Here is a 17,747-nt window from a genome sequence, read left to right on the forward strand (position 1 = left end):
CCCCCTGTGCTGGGCTCAGTTTAGCCCCTCCAAGGAGGCTGGGGTCTGGCGTGCTCTTCGGAGTCCGCGCCCACCATGGACATGAACATCAATTTACTTCGAAAGCCAAGAGTAAAGAGGCACGATCTGATTTATCAGTTTCTAGGAAACGCCTTCTGGAAGGAAGGCCGGCAGCGCCAGAGAGACCCAACATCTGCCTGTGAACCGGGTGGAGCTGGTATGGGCGTCCTTGGAACATGGGGCACGGGGAAGGGGTCTGCGGGCCCCATAGGGTCCCTGGGTCCGAGCCCCGAGTTGGGGCACAAGCGAGAGGCCGAGCTCGCCCCAAGTGTCGGGCGGAAACCCCTCGGTGATCGCCGAGCTCCAGGCCGAGGGTGATGTCAGCGCCGGCGCTGGGGCACGCAGGCTCCATGCGGGCGGCTGCGCGCGAAGCCAGCTTTGCAGACGCAGCGGAAGGAACCGCTCGTGTTCACGCAGCGCTCGCTCTTGCACAGTAGCCCGCGCTGGTTCAGCTCTCGGCACTCGTCGATGTCTGGAGGTGGGGGTTGACAGGTACGGACTTGGCGAGGGCGCCGCCGCGGGGCCCTCTCGCCTTCTGTTCCCAGCAGGGTTATGCAGGGCCCCGCCCCGCCCACCTGCTGCCAGCCTGCGGCCCCGCCCCTCGGCCCGGCTCACCCACGCAGCGCGTGCGGGAGGCGTCCAGCTGGAAGCCGCCGGGACACTCGCACACTGCGCCGCCCGGCCGAGGCACACAGCGGCCGCTCATGCAGCGGCACTCGTCCGAATCCTCCTCCGAGCTGTCCTCTTCTGCGCCGGCCGGGAGGATGCAGACGTCAACACCGCCCGCACCGAAGGCCACGGACCCCGCCTCTATCCCTCCCGCTACACTCACCTCGCGGGGGCTTCCCCAGCAGCAGGGGGCTTGCGTCCCAGAAGGAATTGCTCTCACTCTGCGACGTCGGGCACTGGGACCCTGAGAGGGGCAGGGGGCGGTCAGGGGTCTGCGGCGTCGATTCACCCCGGCTCCCGCCCCCAGACTCCCTCCTGGCCAACCCCTTCCGGGCCGGCTCACCGGCGCCGCGCGTAGGGCACGGGCGGCACTGGGCTCCCCAGCCTCGGCCCTGACGACAGCAGCAGTCATCGAAGGTGAGGGCGGGCCCGGCCAGGGGGCCCGCACACATGCCGTCCTCTCCGCGCTGGCTCCAGCACACGTCCCGCCGCTCCGGGGCACGATCTGCGGAGGGGGACCCGGAGTCAGGGAGGAGCCCAAAGCCGGGACCGTCCTCCCCCACTCCAACCCACACTCGCAGGAACCGCGGCCCTGGGTCTCCATGCAGCGGACAGGCCCTGGAGAGCCCCCAAAACGACCCTCGCCCTCACCGGCCGGGCTCTCGGGGAGCTGGCAGTCGCGGCCGGAGGGCCCGGGTACCCAGGGCAGGCGGCACTCGCAGCGGTAGGAGCCCGGCAGGTTGACGCAGCGGCCAGGGCGGCAGGCCGTGGGGTCCTGGCACTCGTCCACGTCTACGGGCAGCGACGGGATGGGTGAGTGGGGGCGGAAGTCACAGCTCGGCTCGGCGAGCCTCCCTCCTGTTTCCCCAGCGGGCCGACCCGGGCCTCACCCATCTCCTCTGGGCTCAGACACTGGCGCTGCGCCGGGCTGTACTCGGCCGGGGGCGTGCAGGCGCAGCGGTAGCCACCACGCGTGTTCTCACACACTCCGTTCCGGCAATTAGACTCGTCCAAGCACTCATCCACGTCTGCCGAGGGGAAAAGCGCGAGTGGTAGGAACCGGCCCCGAGTCGGGTGGTCGTGCGCCTCTCCCAGCTGCTTTCCCACGCCCACGGGGGCCGGCTGCACTCACCCACGCATTCCAGCAGGTTCCCGTCGTAGTAGAAGCCTTGCTTGCAATAGCACTCGTAGCCGGGCTGCGTGTTCACGCACTTGCCCTCCTTGCAGATCTCCGCGCCAAACAATACGCATTCGTCAATGTCTGTGGAGTTGACAGGCCGTGGGCGCCCGCGCGGTCTACCCGCGGGGCCACTGAGGCCCCGCAGCGGAGAACGTGTGGGTGGGGTTTAAGGTGAAAGGGGCGAAAGCCCTGTGCGAGGGGCTTTTCCGAACGCTGACGTTAGACTAGTGGGGCGAGGCTTGGTGGAGGGGCGGAGCAGTCGGTGAGGGAGTGGGCGGGCCTCACCCCGGTACCCGCAACTGACAAGCAAGTACCGGCGGGATCAGGGCGGTCCAAACCTCGGCGAGCCGAGCAGGGCATGCCAGCTGGGCGCGGCCGTGTTGGGGCTTACCACGGTGGGCTGGGATGCCATAGTTGACAATGTTGTTGTCCTGGGTGTAGCCCTTCCCGTCCGGGCAGAGGCTGTGGAACTCAGCTACGTTGAGACAGTGGCCGTGGGGAAGGAAGGAGGCAGGATTGAGTGCGCGCGCGTGCTGGCCACTGGGCGCAGGTCGCCTCATTTCCCACCTACCCAGGGAGGGGCCCTCTCCCCCAATCTGTTTCCAAATGAAGAAACTGAGGCTCTGAAAAGGGAAAGGGCCTGCCCGGCTCCTGACCTGAGCTGTAGACTGGGCAGGGATAGATCTCGCAGTGGTCTCCCCAGCCAGCCCCCAGCGAGCAGCAGCACTCCTGCTGGGTGACATTGGTGGCCAGTACACTGTCGCAGAACACGGTGTCATCGAAGTTAAGGTAGCACTCCTTCTTGTGGTGGGGCTGCTCAACCTCTGAGGGGAGGGGAGAGCAGCTCAGGGTCCTGCAGAATGTCTTTGCCTGTCCACGCTGCCCACCAACCTCATCCCTCTGCTCCCCACATCCCCTGGCTCCCCTTAGCTGCCCTGTGAAGGCCAAGCTCCAACCTCAATGGGGCATTCAAGGCCCTCCTGCAAGACCCTGCTGGGCTCTCCCAGGCAAAAAGATTTCTTCCTGTTCCCCACATTCCAGAGGGTGGGACCAGGATACAACTCTGAGCCCCAGCTGCAGCTCAGGGGAGCTGTCCAGCTTGAAGAAGGAGCCAAGAGGACACTCACCCTCACAGCCGTGCTGGTCCTGGGTGGGCGTGAAGCCCTCATCGCAGACACAAACGTAGGAGCCCTGCAGGTTCTCACAGGCCCCATGGGGAAGGCACAGGCCCGGGTCCTGGCTGCACTCATCTATGTCTTCAGGGAGTGAAGGGAGCAGAAAGAATGGCTCAGAGAGAAACCAGCCCCTCTTTCCCTGGGAGTGTGTCTCAAGGGCCTCACATAAGTTCAGAACCTGAATTTCCACTTTGACTTCAAAATACACAGAACAGGAAATCCACTCGTGTCTGTCTGTGCATGTGTGTAGATATGGGCACATTCAATCCATCATTCTTCATAAAACCTAACAGAATGAAGTCCTAACTCTCAGCTCAGCACTTGGGGATTTTCAGTTTGGTCTCCCAATATCTTTAAGTCTCATCACCTTTTTCTCTAACCACCAGCACCTTCAGCTCTATGTTTAGGGCATAGGTGTCTACTCTCCCTAAAAACACAACTAGCTTCTTCCAGATCTCTGTGCTTTGCAAGTACTATTCTTAGGGCTTGGAATACCATTCCATGCTCTTCTCTGCTTAGGGAATCTATTTATGCTTTAGGAAACCCTATTTATGCTTCAAGTTCCAATTCAACTGTCACTTCCCTGTTGCAATTAATCACTAGTCCAGACCTCTTTTGGCACCCAGCACCCTGAACTGTAAGAATCCATTTATATGTCATTCTCTCCTAGTTGGGAGCCCTGGGTCATTGCTCAATATCTAGCATATAGCGCAGAACCTGGCAAATATTAGGTGCTCAGTAAACTCTTGTTGGATGAATGCAGGCAGGGGTGGGTTGGCACATAGTAATAAGCATCATGTAATTACTGTCATTATTATTGTTATTGTTAATTTCAGTGAAACAGTAGAAGGATAAGTGAGTGGATGGATGGACGGAAAGACAGATCAATAGTGTGTCTAGGAGATTACTGCTCCCTGCCATTGCTCCTTGGGAGCTCTCAGCCAATCCTCCCATACCTTGGCACTTCCGGCCGCCTACCAGCCGATGCCCCTGGGGACAGAGACACCGATAGGAGCCGTTGGTGTTGATGCAATCACCCCCAATGCAGGCTGCCGGGAAGTCACACTCGTCAATGTCTGTAGAGAATCAAAGAGGTGGAGACTCTCAGGGGCTAAGCCCACTCACACACAGCCTGAGGCTGCCAAGACTTCCTGAAGAGCCCTGGGTAGGGCCCACACCCCAGGCTCCATCTTGGATCTGGATGGGGGCTGGCCATGGAGTGCCTGGCTTGTTTACAGGTGGCCCCTGGGCTTGGGGCCTGGGCAGTGAAGGTCTTAGGATAGGGAGGAACAGGTCAGTCCCCCAACTTGAGGCTCCCCTCACCCTCGCAGCGGCTCCGGTCCCTTGACAGATGGTAGCCAGACAGACACTGACACTGGAAGGAGCCCGGTGTGTTGGTGCAGATGCCATTGTCACACACGTCCCCAGCCTCACACTCGTCCACATCTAGGGGGCACAGGAGTTGTCAGAGGGCCGGGATGCGGTGGTCTTGGGCCTCTGCTACCCTTTTCCCACTCCTGCCCATGGCCTAGAGCACCAGAGCTGAGGCCAGTGGAGCTGGACAGAAGCATGGGACCCTCAGCCCGCTCCTGTGTAGCACCTCATGCCCTAACGACCAGGCCAGGTGCTGCTAGGAACCCTGGGCCACATCTGATTCCAAAGAGCTCTGGCCTCCCCATCCTTTATCCATTCTCACCAAGCAATCCTCCCATCCTGCCCTGGGCTTCTTTGCCCCAGCTGCTCTCACGGCTGCCCTTGCCCTTCTCCCACCTGCCATGGCTCCCTTTCTTCCCATGTAAATAAGCTCCCCAATATCTTTGTTCAGAATAATTTCTTCTGCGTGTGCAGTAAAGGGACTCGGCTCTGAGAGCACGGTTCTCTGCAGTCCTTTCTGGTGGAAGCCGGTGGTTGCCCACACCCCAGACCCCTCCCAAATCATGCTCTTCCTCTGAGGTGCACTTGGTGCCAGCCTCTCTATTGCTGTAGCCCCTCTCCCTCTCTCTTCCTCCCCATCCTAGGAGTTTTCAACATCCATTGGGACAGCCAGGCCCAGCCTCTGATCGTCCATTCCTTCATCCCTCGGTTTCTGTGAACTTCACCTCAATGCCAGCCACTCAGTCTCGCTACAAGGAGCTGGAATCTGTGCCACCTTGGGCATCTCAGCTGCAGCTTCCTTCGCACTGCCTCCGCTGTTCCCGAGTCCCCTACTCCACCTCCTCTCACAAAGGCCCGTGAACACCTCTCCTTCCTCCTCACTGGTCTGGCGAAGTCACAGCCCCAGCCTGCTTCTCAGGACCCCGAGTGCTGGGTGGGGCTGGAGCCAGCCACCAAGCTGAGCACCGTGGGCCACTCCACTCCGTCCTTCAGCCCGGTCAGGTCCTCAGTGAGGCTAGTGCCACCTTCTCCTCCTCATCTCAAGCCTTGACACTGGAAAGCCCCTAGGTAGCCCCCCGTGCCCTTGGGCAGTTTCAAACCTCTACCGTTTTCCTCAGCCTACAGCCCACACCCAACTCTGGTGACCCCAGGTCTTACTTCCCCTCACTTGCGGCCTGCATCTTCTGGCCTCCCGTCATGCCACGGAAGCTTCCCTGCCAAGGCCTCCAAGGACCTTCCCGTCTCCCCAGTAAGTTCTTAGTTTACAAGAACCTCATCCCCCCTGGATGCCTCCCCTCCTTCTCAGCTAATGCTCCCTGGGCCCTCCTACCACCCCTGCTCCCCCCTCTCCCGCTCTGATTCCCCTGCCTTCTACGTTGGTAGTGTCCACAAAGCTCTGCCAAGGCTCCCCTCACTGGACACACCCTCCTTGACTGCACCCCGAGGCCCCACACCCCCCCAGTGCACACCCCAAGGCCCCACCCCCTCAGTGCATACCCCAAGGCCCCACCCCCCCAGTGCACACCCCAAGGCCCGCCCTGGTGCACACCCCAAGACCCCCCCGGTGCACACCCCAAGAACCCAAACCCCACCCAGTGCACACCCCACCTCCACACCCCTCCAGTGCACACCCCAAGGTTCCACAGCTCCCCCCACAATCCACAGCTCCAGGTGGGTGTGTCTGGCCCAAGTTGCCCAATCAGTATGGCCCACCCTCTGCTGGCATTGCCCACAGGGACCACCCACTCAACTGTCCAATAAGAAATTTAATGTCTTCCTTCTCAAACATGCCCCACCCCAGGGGAGCCTATCCCGGTGAGCAGAACCCACTGAGTCACCCAAACTGGAAACCTGAGGATCCCCTTTGCCCCTCTCGCCTTCACCTTGACATCCAGTTAACAAGCCCAGGTAACACGTTCTAACATTTCTCTAACATCACACAGTCTCATGACCATCCTGAGGCCGCTGTTCTCATCACATCCACCACTGTCTCTGTCCTGAGTCCCCACCAGACCTTCAACCACTCTCCACAATGTGCATCAGGGAACTTTCTAAAACAAATGACCAGTCTTGCCATTCTTCCCCTTAAAATGCTTCAGGTGCCTCCTAATACCCTCAAGGTGAAGCTCAACCTCCTGGCCAGGGCTTAGGCGGGCCCTTCAGGGGGTGGGGACCTACCCCTCACCTGCCAGCCTCAGCCTCCATCCCCTGCTTACACCTTACACTCCCTGTACACTCCGTGCTGGTGTTCACCTCTGACTTCGCTGGCGCTGAGACTGGCATGCTCCTCCCTCTCTCCTTTCTTTGCCTGGCTAACTCCTGTCAATCCTTTAAGACAAATCAGATCTCCCCTTCTCCCAGCCCCGGTGAGGTTTTCCAGAAACACCCAAATTCCATCCAGGCCTATAGTCCTGCGCTCTGGAGTTGGTGCCTAATGTACTCCAGTGTCTCTGGATCCCAGCCCTCAGCCCGCCTCTTGATGAATAAGAAACATTAGTGTCGGGGGGACTACTGACACCTCCTTTTCTCTCTTTTTTCCCCCTCAAGTTTGAGTAGCGTGCTTTGCAAACATAGCTTCAAGCCTTGCCTCCTAAGAGCCTTCCTATGTAGAAATTCTGGTGGCCCCCTCCTCCACCAGATTCGCTGAGGAGATCAGAGAAGGGGCGGTGTCTGTGAATTAGCTACCTTTTCCCCACCTGTCTGACAGACGGCGTGACCCAGTTCCCAGCTTCCGCGCGCGAGTGGGTGGCGGGTGGCAGGGCAGGGAGGGCTGAAGCTCACCCAGGCAACTGCGGCCGTCCGGCGCGGGCGCATAGCCCTGGGCACACGTGCAGCGGAAGGAGCCCGGGAGGTTCTCGCACCAGCCGGGCGAGCACGGGCTGCCCTCGGCGCACTCGTTCACGTCTGCGGCGGAGAAGGCTCGCCTCGGACTCCGCCCCACTGGACGATGTACTGTGCGGGGGTGGGAGTCCCCTCCGCCCGGGATGGGGGGGGTCCTCTACTCCTGGGAAACCTCGCTCTGGAGGCGACTCCCACCGCCACTAGCCCTGCCCCATCCTAGGCACAACTCCCGAAGGCCCCGCCCATTTGCTTTCGAAGCCCCGCCCCTACCCCTCCCGGGACCCAGGCCCCGCCCTCACCGCGGCAGGCCCCGCCCCCCTGGCTGCGGTAGCCGGGCAGACAGGCAATGCACTTGAAACTCCCAGGTTTGTTCTCGCATTTGCTATCCGGGCAGGAGCCAGGGTCTCGGCACTCGTCGATGTCTGCGCGGTAGGGAGGCAGAGGACTCGTTTGGGGACAACGCGGCCTGCCAAGCACTCAGGGTCCTCGGCAGGGCCTCCCTCCTTGTCACAGATCGACAAGGTGGAGCGGGCCCTCTGGGCTCGGAACCGAAACCTCTGAGAGGCCCAGAGCTGGGCAGAGACGGGAGTGAGGCCCTCCGCCCCGACCCCAGGCCGAGGGGCCGCTGAGGACCCCCGTCGGTCTGGATGGGGTCTTCCCCACCTTCGCACACGGGCGGTCGGGAGGCTTTGAGCCGGTAGCCGGGGTAGCAGTTGCACTTGTAGTGACCGGGAAAGTTGATGCAGAAGCCGCCGTCGCCGCACAGGTGGGGCTTGGCGCACTCGTTCAGGTCTGGAGCGGGAGGAAGGGGGCGCGAGGGGAGTGCGAGGCGGCGGAGGGGATTACCTGCGGTCGGGAGAGGCCCCCGGGGGCCACCCTGCCCCGGCACCGCCCCCGCCCCGCGTGCTCACCCACGCACGAGCGTCCCCCGGCGCCGACGTGCAGGCGGTAGCCGCGGTTGCAGTGGCAGTTGTAGGAGCCGCCGGTGTTCATGCAGATGCCCCTCCCGGCGCCGCACGGCTCCGCCTCGCACTCGTTCACGTCTGAGAAGGGCGCGCGGGCGGGGAGACGTCAGAGGTGTGTCGGGAGCCAGGGCCGCCCCCGCCCCGCCCACTCGCCACGCTCACCCACGCAGTAGCGGTGCTGCGGATGCGACCGGTAGCCCGGGTTACAATGGCAGGAGTAGTCCGAGGGCCCCGGGACGCACTCTCCGTGGCCACAGATGTTCTGGTTCAGTCGGCACTCGTCCGTCTCTGCGGGGGTGGGGGTGGGGCGATAGGTCAGCGGCTAGGCAGGGAGCATTCACTTTCTGCCACGTCCCCAGGGAGGACCTGGATAGCCCATTACTAATGACGCGGATACCTGAGCACCCTGACCTCGGGTACTCCAATCCTAAGATTCCCTACATCTGCATCACAGATAAGCCCCACATCATAACCCCAGGTAGCCCCAAACCATGACCCCAGGTCCCTGCCATCCCTATCTCTTCAAGTCCATGACCCTTGATACTTCTACCCCCACTTACTATACCCGGACCCCAGTCACCTCAATACCTCAAACCCTGCAGCCTCAGCCACACCAACATCCTCTAGACCCAACACCCTTTGCCTTATGGACATACCCCACCCCACCCCATCCCCTGCCTGCATTCCAGAACAGTTCTTTTCCTCCTCCTCCCAAGGCAGGCAGGAGCTTGTTGGTTTCCTGGGCATCCTGGCTCACCCATGATTGTACATAGGTGGTCAGATCCAGGAATCCTCCTCACCCTCTTTCCTATGATTTCTAGTACTCCCTACCTCCTACCTCTCCCTCCTTGTGGCCCCTCCCCTGAGCCCTGCCCCATGCAGCCCAGGCCTTGATGCTGAACTCTACCCCCTCCCAAACACACCTGGCCAGTGGGCTCTTGCAGGCTGCTCTCTTTTCCCAGAGTGCCTCTCCCCAGGCACCCTTAACACCCCCTCCTGTGAGAAGCCTCCCCAGGTGCTTTTTCCTCCACATTCCCACAGCCCCCAGGCTGTCCCTGGGTGGTCCTAGCCTGTGCATACTTCCAGGGAAGCCACCTTCCACCAGGAGCTCATCTAGCCTCCAGTTCTCAATCAGGCTGGTGGCTCCCTTGCGGTTTTGGAGTCCATGCGGACGTGGGCTTGAATCTGGCTCAGCTGTGAGACCTGGGACCAGTTACTGAACCTCTCTTAGCATCAGTTTTCTCATCTGGAAAACGAGACTAACAGTGCCCACTTCACAAAGTATGAGAAGGGTAAATGGTATTTAGAATGTAAAACTCTTCAGTCAGTGCCTGGCCCAGGGCAACTGTTCAGCCATAGCTAGCAATTATTATGATGCCCAAAGCCCTGCAGACACTACCCACAGCCTTTGGGATCAAACCCAAGCCTCTTAACAAGGCTCCCTGCACCGGCCCTCCCCTAGTTCAGAAACACTGATCTGTGTGTGGTTTCTCCCCCTTCCATGAAACCAGAGTTTCATGTTTCCATGCCTTTGCCCAAACTTCTGCCCAAACTGGAATGTCCTTTTTCCCAACCTGCGTGCCCATTTCTTTCCCACTTCTCATCATTAATTTCTAACAATCTTTAAAGCCTGCTCAGAAAGCCTTCTCTCGTTACCACCCTGCATATTATCACAACCCCCAGACCTCCTTCCTTCTTCTCTGATTTATTTTTTTCATAGTGTGAAAAAAATATTCTAGTATGAGACATACTAGAGTTGGACTCACTGATCTGTTTGTTGTCTGTCTACTGCACAAGGACAGGAAATTTTTGTCTGTTTTGTTTACTACTGTATCCCCAGCGCTTAAACAGTGCCTGCACATAGCAGGTGCTCAATAGATATTTGTTGAATGTATGAATAAATTTCTTCTGCCTGAGCTGACCACCATAATACCCGGAGAATTGAGGGCAGAGTGGGATCTCTGCTGCACACCGAGGCTTCCCCAGCGCCCAACCCAAGGCCTGGCACGCAGAAGGTCCTGGATGCGTTAGTGCTTGGGAATGATTGTAGGGGATAGGGCCGAGAAAAACTAAGTTAGGGGCGTGGCTTACCTGGGGCCTGGCCTACGTGGGCGGGTCTTACCTGTGACCTGAGTAGGGGCGATCTCTACCGCACTGCGGGACGGGGGCAAGTCGGGCAGGAACCAGGGCGGCGAGGGCCGGGAGATCAGCTCTGCAGGCAGCAGAGGACACCGGTCAGCAGGTGAGCAGGCTGCGAGAGCCGCCCCTCTCTCCACAGGTCACCGGCTGGGAACTTCACACCCAGCTTCACCGCCCCCTGGTGCCTAGGCTGTGGACTTCCCCAGCAGTGACAGCCCTTGAGGACTGGTCCCTACGGTACCCAGCTCACCAGGGTAGGGCCGGGCAGGAGATGTGGAGACAGTCGGGTGGCTCTGCTGCGCTGACTGCTCTTCGATCACTGGCTGCAGGTGACAGCAGCATAAGCCCTCTGTGTCTCCTTGGCCTCCCTGCCCCTCCCACCTGGGCTCTCATACTCACTGAGTCTGTGCTCACCCCTAGAAGGGAAGAAGATGGGGCCATTAAGTGTTGGGCTGGGAGAAGGGAGTCAAGTCTGGGATTGGCACTTGGGTGTTTGTGGTCAGGGTCTCTAAGAGTTCAGTGATCATGTCTCTGGGTCAAGCATCAAGGGTTAGATCCTGAGATCAGGGAATGTTTCCATCACAGGTCAGTGAAGCAGTGGCTGGACAAGGTCCTTGGCTTAGGAGGTTATAGCCAGGGTCAAATCCCTGGGTCAGGGATCAGAAGGTCAGATCTAGGGGCAGCATCTGAGCTGCATTAGTGCCCTAGTCTGGAAATCAAAGGGGTCCTGGGGTCAGAGGATTGAATCTGGAGGGCCAAAAATGGTCAAATCCTGTTGATCAGGGGTTAAATCCTGGGGTTAGTTACAACATTGGTTAGGGGTCAGAGTGTCAGCTCTGAGGGTCAATGCTGGTCTGGGATTAGGAGTTAGAGGTTAGACTCAGGTCACATCTGTGGTTCGAGGGTCAAGCAGGCCAAGACCTCTCTCTTCCTCTGTGTCCTCAGGTGGTGGTGCCCGGCTGGGGCTCTCAGGGAGCTGCTGGGGCTTGGGTGGCCCATCAGGGTGCAGGAAAAGGGAAAAGTCACTTTCGCCCTGAATGGTGAGCGTCTGGTGGGAGGTGAGGATGTGGTAGCCCTTCCCAGCTGGACAGATCTCCTTGAAGGCAGCTGCAGCCAGAGCAAGAGGCAGAGAAATGAGCGTTTCCCGGATAGGCACACAGACAGCCCTCCGGCCCCAAAGGCCCCAGGCTCACCAGTGCCATCAGCCGGGCAGCGCTGGCACCTGGCACCCCAGGCCTTGCCGACGCTGCAGCAGCAGAGTTGGCGGGTGAGGCGCGTGGTCAGCGGGTGCTGGCACTGGTGCTCAGGGCTCACCAGGCGGAAACATAGGCTCTTCTCCTCCGGCTTGTCTGCTGCAGGGACCAGGGGTCGGCATGGGCATCTGGACCTGAACACTGCCCGCATCCCTCTTCCCAGCTGCTCCAGACCTTGCCTCTCTGGCCCAGACAACCTTTAATCCTGTGCGGCCCCTCATCCCACGTGACCCTGAATTCCTATGACACCTGAAACCTGTGTTATTCTGACCTCGTGTAACCCCTGAAACTTCTGTGACCACTGACCTCATTGACCCCTGATTCTACCTGCTCTAGACTTTATCCCTCCCACTCACCAAGCCCATGGTCTCATATGACCCTGACTCCATATAATCCCTGACCCCATGTGACCTCTAACTCCAGATCTTATGAGACTCCTGAACCCACTGATCCCTGACCCTATCTGCTCTGGGCCTTGCTTCTCCTGCAGTCAACCCCTGACCCCACTCTGACCTCTGTGACCTCTGATCCTTACCCTCTGTTTGGAGCCTTACCCTCCCACCCATGCTTCGTGACCTCCAAGGTTCTCCCAGTCTCACCAATGCACTGTGTGCGGGAGGGGCCCAAGCTATGACCAGGTGGGCAGACACAGCGATAGGAGCCCGGGTTGTTGAGGCAGTCACCATGGCGACACATGCCTGGCATTGCGCACTCGTTGATGTCTGTGGTAAGTGAGAGTTTGTGGCCACAGGGTGACAGCAAGCTGCTCCAAGAACCTCAGGGTTCTGCCCCTGCCCCACCTCCTCCTGCATCCATCTTAGGACCTCCCCCAGTGACAACTGGCCTGCCCCTCCGGCCCACAGCATCTCCACAGAATCTCCCAGCTGGCCGTACCCTGGCAGTGTGTACTGTTGAGCCTCTTGTAGCCCTGCGGGCAGTCAGCGCCCACCTCCCCACGCACAGGCCCTGGCTTCTGCACTCCTGTGTCTGCAGAGAGAGCAGAGCATGGCAGGAGAGGACCCTGGGGGGCCTGCAGAGAGGGAAGGGCGGGCACTGGGGAAGGGCAGGGTGGGATGCTGAGGGGAATTGTGTGGGCAGTGAGAGGCTCAGGCTGCTTGGACCAGGGTCTGCCACTGCAGGGCTGGGAGGGGTGTCGTAGGTCCACCCTGTGTGTCGGGGCGCGGAGTGGGGGAGGGGAATATCTCACTAGGTCAAGGCACTCACACTGCAGCTGGGGGCACTTGTGACATTTGCTCTGGCCCCAGGCAGTGCCGATGCTCCCACAGCAGTCTTCCTGCTTGGTGAGGCCGGGGAGGGGATTGCTGCCACACTGGGAAGAGGAGTGTGGACAGGGGTCACAGGGTGCCCAGCCCCCACCTGGCCTCCCTCCTGAGGCCCTTTTCCTCCTCCCCCACTCAATGTGCAGGCCCCCTCCAGGTTTGAGCCATCCAGATGGGTTGGAACAGGGCGGCCCTGAGAGACTGAGGGCCGGTCCAGCGGCAACTGTGGATTCACTCACGGGCTGTTTGGGCAGCGTGTCCTGGAAGCAGCGGCCCAGGGGCTTCTGGGTGGGTGGCCGGGGGTGCGGGGGCTTGGGGTGCGGCAGCAGGTGCTGGGAGGGGGCCGGGCCCTCGGCGTTGGGCCCTTCGATGCGGTGCACTTGGACCGAGGCCTCAGGTGGATGGTGGACGCGCACGTTCACCACAGGGGGCGGGGCCTGCACTGGGGGGCGGGGCACGGCGGCTTCAGGGCCGCCCCGCAGCGCCCGGTGGCGGTGCAGAGCTTCTCCAGGGCTGGCCTCCGCCCGGGTCCTGCCACCCTACTGCCCGCCCACCTCGGCCTCCCGGGGTCGCCCGTTGCCTGGTACCTTCCGCTGAAATCTGTCCTGGCCCGAGGGGCACCAAGAAGGCCGCATGCTGCGCGGGGGGCCCCTCCCCGGGCCCCGGCGGGTCGGCGATCACCTGGACCGCGTAGATGGCGTGCTTGCTGGCCACAGACTCGCCCTCCGGAGCCAGGGGCGGCAGCGCGCCTGTGGACAGGGCCCCAGCCCGGCCAAGCCCAGGGCCTGAGCCGCCGGTGCCCCCACCAGCTCCTCCAGCGGGCACCTGGCAGAAGCGACCCGTGAAGTCCGGGGGACACAGGCACTGGTTTCGGGAGGAGCACTGGCCGCCGTTCATGCAGGGCAGAGGGCACACCACTGGGGAGGAGAGGTAGATCAGGGCCCAGGCAGACCCTGTCCCCCAGCCCCCAGGCCCAGTCCCTCACCCACATCCTGTCTCTTCCCCTCCTCCCGGCTTCCTGGCTACACAGTGGTTCTGTCCTCCCTGGGAAGCTGGTTTTTGTAACACGTCACACACACACACAGAGAAACTACCCTCTAGGCCCCCCAACATCCTCACACCCATGGGGCCACTGGAGTCCTAAGTCTTGGACTTAAATCCTAGCTAGGAAGCCATGTGCCAGCTGTGTGGCCCTGAGCAACTTCCTTCCCTTCTCTGTGCCTCAGTGTCCTCATCTATAGGGCTCATCTGTCTGTTAAATCAGGCAGTGCCCGTACAGATGCTTAGCGTAGTGCCTAGTACACAGAGGGTGCTTAATAAGTAGTAGCAAGTGATGATGATCCTGATGGAATAGCCTTTCCCTCCCCTTAGGCCTTTCCTGGAAATTCGATCTCCATCTGGTGCTTCCTCCTCCTTGCTCCTAAATTCTTGCCCTGATTCAGCCCTCTCTGGGCTCTCCCTCCCTCTGTCTTGCCATCCCAGGGCCCACACCTCACCACTGCCAACTTGAGCTATACCTCTCCAGGACCTCTCTTAAGCACCTCCACCCAGGGGACCCTGTCAGAAATCAATATCCTGCCTCCCCACCTGCACTTGGCCTTGGACCACCACTGGGAATCCCCGCCTGCCTGGTCATTCATAACCGAGCCTTGAAACTTCATCTCTCCTGCTCCCACTCGGGCCAGTTTCGGCCTCTGTAATGTCTCATAATCCATCTTCCCTCCTCCCCGTGCCCTCTGCCCCTCCCCTCGCCTGTCCACATCCCAAGCACCCTCAGAGAAACTTGCTTCAGGCAAAGCTCTGGCAGTCACACCCCTGCTCACAGCTTGCTTCCTTGCCTGCTCTCCATGGCCCACAAGGAACCTTCTTTCAGCCCATCCCCCTCTGCTCTTTCCAGGTGCACCCTATGCTCCAGGACTCACCTCCCAGCTCCTACAAGTATGCCACATTTTCTGCCTCCCTGGCTTTAATCGTGCCATTCCTGCCCCCTCAGAGCCTTGTCCCCCATCTCTACATATTCACATCTTATCCCCCCAGGCTCAGCTCCTCCTGCAGGAAAGGAGCCTCTCCTCAGATCCCACCACCCTCTGCCTCAGCTCTGGGTGCCAGAGGAGGTGCTGGAGGAATGAATGAAGGAGTGACTCCGTGAGAGGATGGGATCTCTGTCTTTTTGTCACACACATCCGAAATCTAGCCTTGGGGACCTGAGTTCACGTAGCAGGCCCAGCCCCTCTCCTGCCTGCCCCACAGATGCCCTCACTCCCTAGGATGGGAAGGTGGGGGTAAGGCTCTCTGGACACCTGAAGGGCCTCAGACGGACGGCCCATATGCATGGCCATCGGGGCCTGGCTAAAGTGCATCCCAGCCCAGCCCAGCCCATCCTGCCCGGCCTCTTGGGGCAGAAGGGGTGTGTCCTGGGCCGGGGGAGGCAGGATCCTCTCCTTCCTGCCTCCCAGTGAGTCACCCATAGCGGTGAGGGTGACCTCCCAGTGACACCCGCCCACTGTGGCCTGGGCGCCGAGCCTGGGGGATGTGGGCAGCATGGATGGAGACAGCAGCCTGGGCAGAATGGCCAGGGGGCTTGGGAGGCTGGGCCCACGTATACTTACTCACACAGTCATCTCATCACACACACACATGCAGACTCATTCTGACACCAACACAGGCTTACATAAACACTCCCACAATGACTGCAGACATGCACCCAAGACAACACAAAGAAGTAAGTACTTGAGCCCAGTGTGCCACTCCAAAGCCATGCATACCCCCGTGTGTGAGCCATGTGCAAACACGCATGCACATGCGCACGCACACACACACACGCACGCACATCTCATGAGAACTGTGAACCACATCTGTGGGGTTCCTCAGACCTGTGAGTGGGCATATAAGGTATAGCAATGTGTAAGAGGGGCTGTTTTGCTGGTGCCATCCTGGGCCTGGCCTAATTACCCTGTCCAGGAGGGTAATTACTGCTGGGACACCTCCCCCAGCCTGGCCCACAGGGCCCTGAGGGAGAAGAGCTCAGCCCAGGCCTGGCCCTTTGAAGAGAGATGTTGGGAAAGGTGGAATTGGGGGGTTATCAGGGCTTGTTGCGGGGAGCTTCTGAGGCAGAGCTGTTAAGATTTATGGGGGAAGCACAGATGGGGTATCAGGAAAAGGAGAGACCAGGACCCTTCCTCCAGGCCTGCTCCCCACTTGTGAGGCCTCAACACCCCTCCCCTCTAAAACCTTGCCAGTAACTAATTCCCTCACTCCCAGCCCTGAGCTTAGCTCCTCCTCCCAGAGAATGCAGGTGTCTACTGCTGGCAGGCCATACTTGAGACATTTTTTAAGGACTTTTCCTGTTTCTTCTAGCAAGTCAGTTTCCTGGGGGAATACTTCTCCCTTCTCTGAGACCTCCTGCCCCAGCTCACATTTCTCAAAAGCCCCTTCCTGCTCACCCTGACTCCCTCTCAGGATCCAGCACTTTCCTAGAGGCCTGTGGCATCCAAGACCCCAGCATTACCCCACACCTTAGGCCTCAACCCCAACCCAAAGCTGTGAAGTCCAGGCTTCCATGGAGCCCTCCCAGCTCCGGCCCCAGCACTCCAGCCTTCCAAGCCCCCGGGCCCCAGGCGCTCAGGCTCTGCTCTCTGAACCCACGACCCCCAGGGTCACGTGGCCTCCGCTGCGGTGTATGGCGCATTTGTGCCTGCCTTCCCCGCTCCCCCTGCCGCGCCCCCGGCCCTCACCCACGCGGAAGCCGGAGCCCGTGAGCGTATCGGTGCTGTGGCCGTTCTCTCCGATGAGCGTCATGTTGGAGCCCTGCTGACAACTGTCCCGGCACTGGCCCTTGAGACAGGTCCGCTTGCAGATCACCGGCGCAAAGACCACCTTGAAGCGCTCGCGGGCCAGCGCCCCGCCCCCGCCAGCGCCCCTCTCGCCCGCCGGCCCCCCCTCGGCCCCGCCGCCCGGGCCCAGCAGCAGCAGCAGCAGCAGCGCCAGCAGCCCCGCCGCCCCCGCCCCGCGCATCTCAGGGGCCAGGCCGCCAGCAGCCCCGCGGGGCCCGGGCATCCGGGGCCGCAGGACCCGCGGGGGGCGCGCCCGGGCGGGGGCGATGGTCCCGGAGCCCGAGGGGGTACAGCAAGCCGGGAGCCCCGGGAGACGGGTGGAGAGGGCAGCGAGGGAGAGGATGGGAGGAAGCGCGCGGGGAGGGGACAGCAGGCGCGGGCGCGGGCCCAGGGAGAGGCAAAGAGATGGAGGCTCGACTGCGGGGAGCCCAGAAACTTCCACCGCCCCGGGAAGGAGCCCAGCCACGAGCCGGGGCCGGGGGCCTGCGGAGGCCCCAACCTGAGGCCGGAGCGAGGAGGCCGGAGCAAGTGGAGGCGGAGAGGAGGAGCGAGGGGAGAGGAAGGCCGGGCGGCCGGCCCGCTCCGCGCCTCCCCCGGCCGGGCTGGGCTCCCGCGGCCGCCGGGAAGCAGGGAGCGCGCGGGGCGGACGCAGGGAGAAGTGAGCAGTTGTTTTCCCTGGCTGGAGCGCGGCGCGGCGGCGGCGAGGGGGGCTGGGACGCTGGCCCCGGGCCAGGGAGACAGTTTTTTTTTTTCCTGTTTAAAGCGTCGTCGCTGCCGCCTGGGGGAGCGAGGGTGTGCGGGCGGGTGGAGGCTGGGGGGCGGTCCCCGCCCCAGATGCCCGCCCCGCCGGAACCCGCCGCCGCCGCGCTGGGCCCGCTCCAGAGGGCCCTCACCTGGGACCGCTGGCCGCCCCGCCGGATTCCTCCGGGCGGGGCTGGGAGGCCCGCGCCCACCTCCGCCCCGCAGCTTCAGAGTGGG

The 17,747-nt window shown here is 61.2% G+C and overlaps 1 protein-coding gene across 3 annotated transcripts; it reads right to left on the bottom strand.

Moving 5' to 3' along the window:
* Positions 1-112: 112 nt before the first annotated feature.
* LTBP3 (latent transforming growth factor beta binding protein 3) lies at positions 113-17,133 on the bottom strand. 3 transcript variants are annotated; one of them, XM_057726279.1, is made up of 28 exons: positions 16,671-17,133; positions 13,524-13,853; positions 13,176-13,378; positions 12,881-12,986; positions 12,551-12,643; positions 12,256-12,378; positions 11,597-11,752; positions 11,325-11,510; positions 10,803-10,819; positions 10,654-10,726; positions 10,387-10,476; positions 8,427-8,552; positions 8,211-8,342; positions 7,963-8,091; positions 7,599-7,721; positions 7,240-7,362; positions 4,408-4,530; positions 4,041-4,160; positions 3,037-3,165; positions 2,566-2,733; positions 2,301-2,384; positions 1,862-1,990; positions 1,620-1,757; positions 1,381-1,521; positions 1,073-1,234; positions 893-973; positions 676-807; positions 113-532 (listed from the first exon to the last, which is right to left on the bottom strand). In XM_057726279.1, the coding sequence occupies exons 1-28, from the start codon at positions 16,990-16,992 to the stop codon at positions 381-383; spliced, it is 3,891 nt and encodes a 1,296-aa protein (XP_057582262.1). In that variant the 5' UTR covers positions 16,993-17,133; the 3' UTR covers positions 113-380. The 3 variants fall into 3 exon arrangements, with proteins under 3 accessions (XP_057582262.1, XP_057582260.1, XP_057582263.1); XM_057726277.1 differs by having other exon boundaries at positions 11,597-11,755; XM_057726280.1 differs by lacking the exon at positions 4,408-4,530 and having other exon boundaries at positions 11,597-11,755.
* Between the last annotated feature and the right edge of the window lie 614 nt (positions 17,134-17,747).

Source organism: Hippopotamus amphibius, chromosome 3, assembly GCF_030028045.1.
Source record: "Hippopotamus amphibius kiboko isolate mHipAmp2 chromosome 3, mHipAmp2.hap2, whole genome shotgun sequence".
Classification (NCBI taxonomy): domain Eukaryota; kingdom Metazoa; phylum Chordata; class Mammalia; order Artiodactyla; family Hippopotamidae; genus Hippopotamus; species Hippopotamus amphibius.